The 9597-nt window shown below is 35.8% G+C and overlaps 1 protein-coding gene across 1 annotated transcript; it reads right to left on the bottom strand.

Annotated features, from left to right (window-relative positions):
• Positions 1-638: 638 nt before the first annotated feature.
• PRPS1L1 (phosphoribosyl pyrophosphate synthetase 1 like 1) lies at positions 639-1841 on the bottom strand. Its single transcript, XM_032286762.1, has one exon. It carries the CDS (start codon positions 1639-1641, stop codon positions 685-687), a length of 957 nt encoding a protein of 318 aa, XP_032142653.1. The 5' UTR covers positions 1642-1841; the 3' UTR covers positions 639-684.
• Positions 1842-9597: the final 7756 nt, after the last annotated feature.

The raw sequence follows: 9597 nt of genomic DNA, 5'->3' as shown, positions 1-9597 counted from the left end.
TCAAGATGGGTGGAGGTAAAGCTAAATCCAAAGGAATAGGTATAACTGAGAATTCAAGATAGACAGTCTCCATATAGATGGCGACAAATCCATTTTCCTCCTCTCAAGAAGCATTTGCTATACTTTGTTGCCTCCTCTCAAGATCCCAGTGGCTACTCAAGCTGAAACTTGCCTATTCCTGCCTTTCAGGGGGCTCAGCAACCAGAGCTAATTTTGTGATTGCTCAGGGCTTTTGTTGCAATTGAGCATAGAACTTGGAGAATCTGTGAAACACAGTGGGGGTTGGGGGTAGGGAGTAGATTGGGTGGCTTTGTTCTGAAAAAAGAAAACTCTGAAGCATTCACATGTAAGCTTTCCGATCACTTTCAAACCCCTCTACAAAACACCCTCAAAAGTCTGAAATCTTGCAGCAGAAGGGCTACAGTTAAAGCTGCTGGGCTCACAGAATCATCAAAGAAGCCAGATGAGACAACCCAGTCACGAAATCCTAGTGATTATTCTTAACCTGTTTTCCCCTCATTTAAGGTAAACTCATGTACCTGATGTGGGATATAGAAAGTTATACTTGAGCAACCTGGATCTTCTGCCGAACTTTTCATCAAACACTAAGAAAAAAATAAAGGCAAGGTTTATTTTTCTTAATCTTACTGTATTTTAAAATAGCATAACCTAGAAGTAATTCTCTCATAAAGGAACATGGCTGAACAGGTAGGAAACAGATTCCCCATTATGAGTTCTCCTTATGGCTTCTGCAAGGATCATGGAGATGTCAATTACTCGTATTTTGGAGCAATGCTTCATGTTATCCTCTTGAGGTATGGTATTGGTGACTACCACTGCTTCAAAGCATGCAGTATTGATGCGAGAAATGGCCGGGCCAGAAAAGATTCCATGAGTCAAGATAGCATAAACTCTGGTGGCTCCAGCTGAGAGAAGTTTGTCAGCTGCGAGGCAGATTGTACCACAGGTGTCTGCCATGTCATCTACAAGGATAGCCGCACGATCATTCACATCTCCCACTAACACCATGCAGTCCACTTCATTGGCCTTCTTCCTTTCTTTATGAATCAAGGCAAAGTCCACGTTCAACTGGTCTGCAATCGAGGTCACTCTCTTAGCTCCACCAGCATCTGGCGAGACAATAGTGCAGTTCTTCCACTCAGAGATATTCTCCCTTATCCACTTCAGGACAGTTGGCTCTGCATACAAGTTGTCTACTGGGATATCAAAAAAGCCCTGAATTTGAGAAGCATGTAGGTCCATGGTGATTATATGATCTGCACCTGCTATAGACAGCATATTTGCAACAAGCTTGGCAGAGATTGGGGCCCGGCTCTTATCCTTCTTATCCTGTCGGGCATAAGGGAAGCATGGGATGACTGCAGTAACTCGGCTAGCTGAAGCAATCTTGCAGGCATTAATCATGATCAAAAGCTCCATTAGACTGTCGTTGACTTCGCCACAACCACTCTGAACGATGTAGACATCCTCTCCACGTACACTTTCGCCAATTTCCACACAGGTCTCCTGGTTGCTGAATTTCTTAGTCACCACCTTGCCTAGCTCCAGGCCTAGGCGGTCGGCTATTTTCTGGGATAAGTCCAGGTGGGAGCGGCCACTGAAGATTTTGATATTCGGCATCTTGGCCAACTACCAGACGCACTTCGTTGAGGGACCCAGCTGCCGCTGAGACTGGAACGGAAGTGAACCACAGATTCTAACAGCTTCCGGTTGTTACTTTACGGTTAGGGTCCCTTCCGCCTCACGGCACGCAGTCCCAAATTGACCCTGGGTCTTTTGAAAAAATTGCACCTCCCACTTCACACTTTCAAACTAAATAATCAAGTATTAACAGTGTAAGGAATTTTTTTTTTTTTTTTTTTTTTTTTTGAGACGGAGTTCCGCTCTTGCTACCCAGGCTGGAGTACAATCGCTTGATCTCAGCTCACCACAACCTCCACCCCCTGGGTTCAAGCAATTCTCCTGCCTCAGCCTCCCGAGTAGCTGGGACTACAGGCGTGCGCCACCATGCCCAGCTAATTTTTGTATTTTTAGTAGAGACGGGGTTTCCCCATGTTGACCAGGATGGTCTCGATCTCCTGACCTTGTGATCCACCCGCCTCGGCCTCCTACAGTGCTGGGATTATAGGCGTGAGCCACCGCGCCCAGCCGGAATTTTTTTTCCATTAGCACGTGTATTAGTTTCCAAGGGCCATTTAAACAAATTTGAACGCAGAAAAACATAAAACTTATGCAAAGCAAAACCCAACTTTAAAAGGAAAATTACCTACTAGAGAAAGTATATGCAAGGGATTATTGTAGAAAGAATTTCCTCAATGAAGTGAGAAAAATGCAACAAAATAGGAAGTTGAAAAATAGCATAAATAGACAATCACAGTAAAAAAAAATGTATAGAAACGTGAAACAATGAAAGTAATCAAGACGACGCTATTTTTACACATCAGGTCGCCAAAATGTTAAGATATATAAGGTCTTCTATTCAGATGGAATGTATAAATGTGCAGATTTTGCTTGGGTAATTTTGCACATAACATTTGACTCATTATGTATATTTCTAGGAATCTATTTCAGTGAAATTTTCACAACCACCCCAAAAATACACAGCCGTATAGTGGTGTTGCTGTATTCATTGATTCAATAAATATTTTGTGAATACCTCCAATATGTCAGGAATTAAACTACTTTTAGAGTATAAAAATGGTGCATGACAAATATTAATTGCCCTAGAATTGTTTATAAAAGCAAAATCCGAAAACGAACAAATGCACCTCAATAGGTAAATTACCAAATAATTTATTGTATATACATATGCAGCCATTCAAGAGTTTAAGTGGAATCATATGGAAATGTCTCCTAGGCATTTTTTAAAGGTGAAAAGCGAAGCACAAAAATATGCATAGTATTACATTTATTTATTTAAGATTACTTGATACTGAAAGCATTCAATTAGCATGGAAGTCCTCTTTATAATAATCACTTCTGGAGAGTCAAGTAGGTTGTGAGAGTTGAGAATGAAGGAAGACTGTTACATTTTACTGCTATCTGTGTGGCATTTGGACATTTATTGCTTTTATAATAAAAAAAAGATGAACAAAATATATTTGGTAATTAAATATTTGTTAGCAAATTTTAAGTATACAGCTTCCATGGTGTACTGGGGCTTGAAATAGAGAGGAAAGTAGAAAGGACCATAGATACCAATAATTTCATAAAAATAATGGAGGCATCAGATAAAGATCAACCATGTGTACCTTGCTAATTGTGTGCCTGACATTTGGATACCAGGACATTTCCATTTAGGCTAAAACCAAATCCTCATTTTTTTCATATTGTAAAACAACCAAATAATTTAATAGATTTTCTCACCACACTTCCAAGGTTCCTTAATGTGTTGGGTTCATGAATAGGGTAAGGTCAGAAGTGGGATAAGAAATGGGGTAGACAAAAAAGATGGGTAAGATTTAGCAATGTTTGTGAAAAACATTAGTTGTTTATTTAAAAAGGTAGTTTTATATATTGAATGAGATATTATTGTAAAGTCATATAAACAGCTACGTTTAACATATTACCCCCAAATGACTTACTGCTGATCCAATCACTTCTCTCCTGATATCAACATGCTTTTCTCCTTAGTTCAGCCTCTTCCTGGTTGACAGAGTATGCTAGCCCATTTCTGTTCATAACCCTTCATTCATTTTCTTTTTATCAAAATAATCAACTGACCTATCCATACCACATAATTCTCACCCTTAGCCAGACTACATAGAGTGATTGCTAAAGAAAACCCCATGGCTTAATTTAGGAGCACTAAAAAGTATTTGTAGTTTCAATTTATTTTTCTCTTACTGTTCTCAGTACGTCACACATTTTTCATTTTTTAAAGAAAAACAAACCGGATTCTAAATAGGTTTAATATTACCTAAATAAGATTAAATGCTAATGTAAACATTTAATGCCCATACTTGGTTGCATTTTCCTTGAGGTGTTAAGGAGAAATTTTTGTCTTGCTGCTATTTTTATTTCAAGCTCTAGCTGTTGCTATATGCTATATTTCCAGAAATTTGTCTAAAATCATAAAATGTTAAAGATAGATATGGCCTTAGAGACTACCCAGTCTGATATCACAATTCACAGGCAGGGAACTAAGGCTCAGAGAAATGAAGCAAACTGCCTGGGATCTATCAGCTAAATAGAGGCAGAGTGTGGATTAGAATGTGGGATTCCTGAATTTCCAAATAAGGCTTTATCAGTTATACACTTTTAAGGCTTTTCTTTGAGGTTTATCAGAACAAAGGAAAAATTTAAAAGTAAAACAAAATATTTGCATATTTTTTTTCTCTTTTACCAAGCAACTACAATAAAGACCAAAATCCCAAGCATGAGACTGGAAAGTTTTTTGCTTAAAAAAAAAAAAAAGAAATTTTACCCAGAAAGAAATGAATCAGTAGTAGTTTAAAGGAAACAGCTTTGTTTTTCTGACATTTCTGTTACCTACCTGGTCTATTGCAAGGGTATTTAGCATCTGTTTACTTTGGTCTCTGTAGGTTGAGAGGGACATCTGTTTTATCATTGACTGCTTTTCACAAGTTACAGGTAGGAATGATGCCTATTGAATAGCACTTCTATTAAGAAATTACTCTGGAAACAAAAATTGTGATATAGAGACAATGCCTTATCTTTCTCCTTCCCAAGGCAGGCATATTTAAATGTCATCTCTATGGATCTGTGAGAATTACTGTATTTTGAAGGTCTTTTGAGTCAATACCCAGAATACACACACACACACACACACACACACACACACACACACACACACACACATAATATTACCTTGGTAATAGTTTCTTGCTTTACTCATTCTTCTTTTACCCTTCACAATTCCAACATAAATAATTCAAAGAGAGCTCTGATGCAGCTTGATCAGCTAGAGAAAAAAGAAATTCAGTCAGTTCTTTCAGAAAGTGAAGGAAAATGGATGTTGTATTTTAAATGAAATAAATGCTTTCACTAAACATACTTGCAGTTGACAAAATGCTAGATGTTTAAGTGGCAATTATAGTTTTTTGATAAACTGTCAAATCTTGTCACAACACATGTTACAAACAAGGACAGATTTAGATGTCCTTTATGACAGCTTTGTGTAGGTTGAGAATGTTTGGCAGTTAATTTCAAATGAGGAACATATTTTTCTTTCCAGCAGTTATCTCCTTGTTTATTAGGCAGAGTTTCTTTGTGCCTTTAGTCTTAACTTACTTGACTCACAGTTCCAGATCATTATTGTAACATTACTTTACCTCATTTATTTTATTCATAATAATCATCCACAATACTTTGAGAAAACAGTTTCCTACAGAGCTTCACACTGATATAAATGCTTTAAGGTTTGTTTTGTGATTGTTTACAATTAAAGTTGACAACTGTGTGTGTTTACTGAGCTTTTGGTTGGAAATCTGTCATTTGACACAATAAATGTGTAGATAGCAACTAAATAAAGCTGAGTGAAATGAATAGAATAGGAGAAATTTTTGTGATTCAGAAATGTGGCTTTAATTCTGAGTGTTAGACTCATGAGAGTATTTTTGAAATGCACTTTGGAATTAAAAAATACTTCTTGGTGAACTTATAAATCTTAGTATAAAATAATAATCTTGGAATGACAACAAGGTTACATGAGCTGAATATGTCATTGGTAAAAACAGACAAAGTAATATATAAAAGGTTCCATAACTAGTAAATTGCAAATAAGATAATATCTTTTCAATATTTCTGTGAAATATTTTAAAGTATTTCAAAGCAGTTTTTGATAATGAATATTTCCTTACAATGTAAGTCTCATGTAATTAACAAAAAGGTATGTTCATTATATTTTGACAAAATTCAAGCTTCATTTATGCTATTTAAACCTCTTTAAAAAGGCAGTTCTCTCCTCCTCAAAAGTAACCATTTATTTAATCCTAACAATAAACATTGAGATGAGTTGTGCACTCACCTAAGTAAAAATTTAGTACAGTTTGTTTTGGAATGGTTCTGCAGTTTTCAAACTTCAGAGCATCAGGATCACTGGGAGGATTTTACCTTCTTGCTTAGTTACCTCCTTGATCTTTTACCTCCTAGAACACAGACGTTCAAGCTCTATCCCCAGAGTTTCTCATCAGGAGGCCTGGGGTGAAGGCCCAGAGTTTGTGTTTCTAACAAGACATTAGACAAGACTGATGCTGTTGTTCAGGTGACCACAAGTTTGAGAGAATCTATTTCATTTTATCTAAATTTATTGGCTAGATACTTTCCGTAAGATCCTCCTATTATATTTTTAGTATCTACAGCATCTTTAGTACAATTCCCTTCGTTATTCCTGGTGTTGGATTTTTGTAATTATTCTTTCTTTTTGAACAATTTCACCAGCCATTTATTAATTTTATCAACCCTTTCCAAAAAACCTAATGTTGAAATAGTTGATATATAATACTTCTTTGACTGCTTGTCTTTAACTTTGTTGACTTCAACTTTATTTACTATTTACTTTCATTTCATCTTTATTTTCCTGTCCCTTTTCTAATTTGAGATGTGCGCTTAGCTTATTATTTATCACTAGTAAAGCTATATCTTTTTCTTCTAAGGGCTATTTTACCTGAAGTTTTGTGTGTAGTATTTATGTTATTGTTCAGATAGGGCCACTTTCCAGGTTTTTATGGCAAGTTCTTTGTTTCAGGGGCTATTTTAAAGTTTATTTCTTAATTTACAAATATATGGGGGCATTTCTAGATATTTTGTTGTTTTGGATTTCTAGTTTAATCACACTTAGCCAAAAACATACTCTGTGTGATTTTAGTCCTTTGGCGTATGCCGCAACTTTTCTTATGGTCCTCCATGGTCACTTTTCATAAATATTTAGTGTGTGCTGAAGAATAAATGTACTCCTGAGTCGTTAGGTGCGATATACATACTCACACATTAGATCTGGGATCTGGTTTGTTTGTAGTATTATTTACATCTTCTATAGCTTTACTGAATTTTTTTTCTGTTTTATCAAATACTGAAAGAAATATGTTTCCACAGTGCCTGTTGGTATATATCTATTTCTCCTTATTTAGACCTCTCTTTCTTATTTCTCTTCATATGTTGAGGCTTAGTAGTTACCTGAAATTTAATTTGTTATAACTTTTTGATGAACTATGATATTATTTTAAAGTAACACTAAATTTTCTAGTAATGCCTTTTGCCTTAAATTCTATTTTGTCTATCGATTATTTTACTATATTAGCTATGTTTTTAGATAGCATTTTGTTTATTTTCCTATCTTTTAGTTTCAATCTTACTGCATGTTTGTGTATTAAATGTGTTACTTATAAATAGGATATGGTTAGATTTTATTGTATCTCCTAATCAAAGTTATAAGTTAATGAATACCTTTACCCTCTTCTCAGAAAATGCAAAGACCAACATGTCATTTAACTTCATTTAGCCTCTTCTGACATAAACAGTAGCAGCCAGCTATTATCACTTTGTCTCTTTTCTCCTTTCTTTCTTTTACTTCCACAATCACATTATTATTGTTGTTTTATACAATCAGTGTCCATTTAGATATGTGTACCTATGTTTTACTGTCTTTGGTCCTCTTTTATTGTCACATTTTAAGGCTTATATTTGGGATGACTTTTCTTCCGCTTAAAGTATAGCCTTACACATTTTTCAGGTGCTGCTGGTGAAAAACTCAATTTTTTTCTTTTTTTCTGACAACATCTTCATTCTATCCTCATTCTTTTTATTTTACATCAATAGTTTTGGGGGAACTAGGTGGTTTTTGGTTACATGGATAAATTCTTTGGTGGTGATTTCTGAGACTTTGGTGTACCCATCACCTGAGCAGTGTACACTGCACCCAATATGTAGTTTTTTTATAATTTGAAATTTATAATTTCAAAATCCAAAAATAATAGATGTGGTGAAAAGAGAATCCTTGTACACTGCTGATGGGAATGTGAACTAGTATAACTGCCATGGAAAAAATTAAGGAGACTCCTTAAAAAACCAAAAGTAGAGCTACCATTTGATGGTAGCTCCCTTTTACTCTTTCCCCCGACTCCCCAAAATCCATGGTAGCATTCTTATGCCTATGTGTCCCACTTACAAGTGAGAACGTATGATATTTGTATTTCCATTCCTGAGTTACTTCACTTCAAATAATCATCTCCAACTCCATCCAGGCTGCTGTCAGTGCCATTATTTCATTACTTTTTATAGCTGAGTATTAGTCTATGGCATATATATACCACATTTTTTTATGCACTTGTTGGTTGATGGACATTTAGGCTGGTTCCATATTTTGCAATTGCAAATTATACTGCTGTTAACATGAGTGTGCAAGTGTCTTTTCATAGAATGACTTATTTAACTCTGGGTAAAATGACTTATTTAACTCTGGGATTGCTGAATCAAATGGTAGCTCTACTTTTGGTTTTTTAAGGAGTCTCTTTAATGTTTTCCATGGCAGTTATACTAGTTCACATTCCCGTCAGCAGTGTACAAGGATTCTCTTTTCACCACATCTATTATTTTTGGATTTTGAAATCATGATCGTTCTTGCAGAAGTATGGTTGTATCTCATTGTGGTTTTAATTTGCATTTCCCTAATAATTAGTAATGTTAAGAATTTTTTTGTATGTTTCTTAGCCATTTGTCTATCTTCTTTTGAAAATCGTCTAACCATGTCCTCAGCCCACTATTTGATGGAATTACTTGTTTTATTCTTGCAGGTTTGTTTGAGTTTCTTGTAGATTTTGGATATTAGTTTTTTGCTGAATGCATAGTTTGCAGATATTTTCTCTGTGGAATGTCTGTTTACTCTGTTGATTATTTCTTTTGCTGTGCAGATGCTTTTTAGTTTAATTAGGTCCCATTTATTTATTTTTGTTTCTGTTTGCCAGGTTCATCCCACAGACCCCTGCTGCATGATGGATGAATAAATGCACTCATACATAGAATATAGTGAACAAGTGGGCCAAGGAGTCATGAGCCGCTCACAGAGAGAGATTGCAGCTACACAACACTCACTAGCTTGCCCTTTTCCTATTTGTTCAGTTTAGAGTTGATAACCGAGGCTTTAAGTCAACACACTTGTAAAGAAAGATTAAAGGCCAGGTTCCGATACCCAAAGCAAGCACCACTAGTGGATAATATCCCTGGTCAGCTTCCTCCCCACCCCAGAAGAGGGCCATCTGGCTCAAAGATTAGTTTTAAGACCATATGACTAAACAAGTTAGTTAGGTAAACTCCGCCATGTACCCTAGCTATTTGCTTTATTTATTAACTAAATATAAGGGGGATTTAGGCTGTTTTCAACTGAAACTTCTACTGAAACTATGAAAAAACCCTTAGGCCTTCCAAAAGGGTTTGAAACTATAGTCTTATAATTTTCTCTTAATATTTTTGCCACCACCCTGAATGAATTCCCACATTTGTTGCATTTGCTTTTGTGTTCCTGGCCATGAACTCTTTGCCTAAACCAATATCTAGAAGAGTTTTTCTGATGTTATCTTCTAGAATTTGGATGGCTTCATGTCTTAGATTTAAGTATTT

This window comes from Sapajus apella, unplaced genomic scaffold (assembly GCF_009761245.1).
Source record: "Sapajus apella isolate SASKATOON/1434 unplaced genomic scaffold, GSC_monkey_1.0 scaffold19, whole genome shotgun sequence".
Lineage (NCBI taxonomy): Eukaryota > Metazoa > Chordata > Mammalia > Primates > Cebidae > Sapajus > Sapajus apella.
Note: the sequence above shows the minus strand (reverse complement) of the source record. Positions and strands in the feature narration are given on the sequence as shown.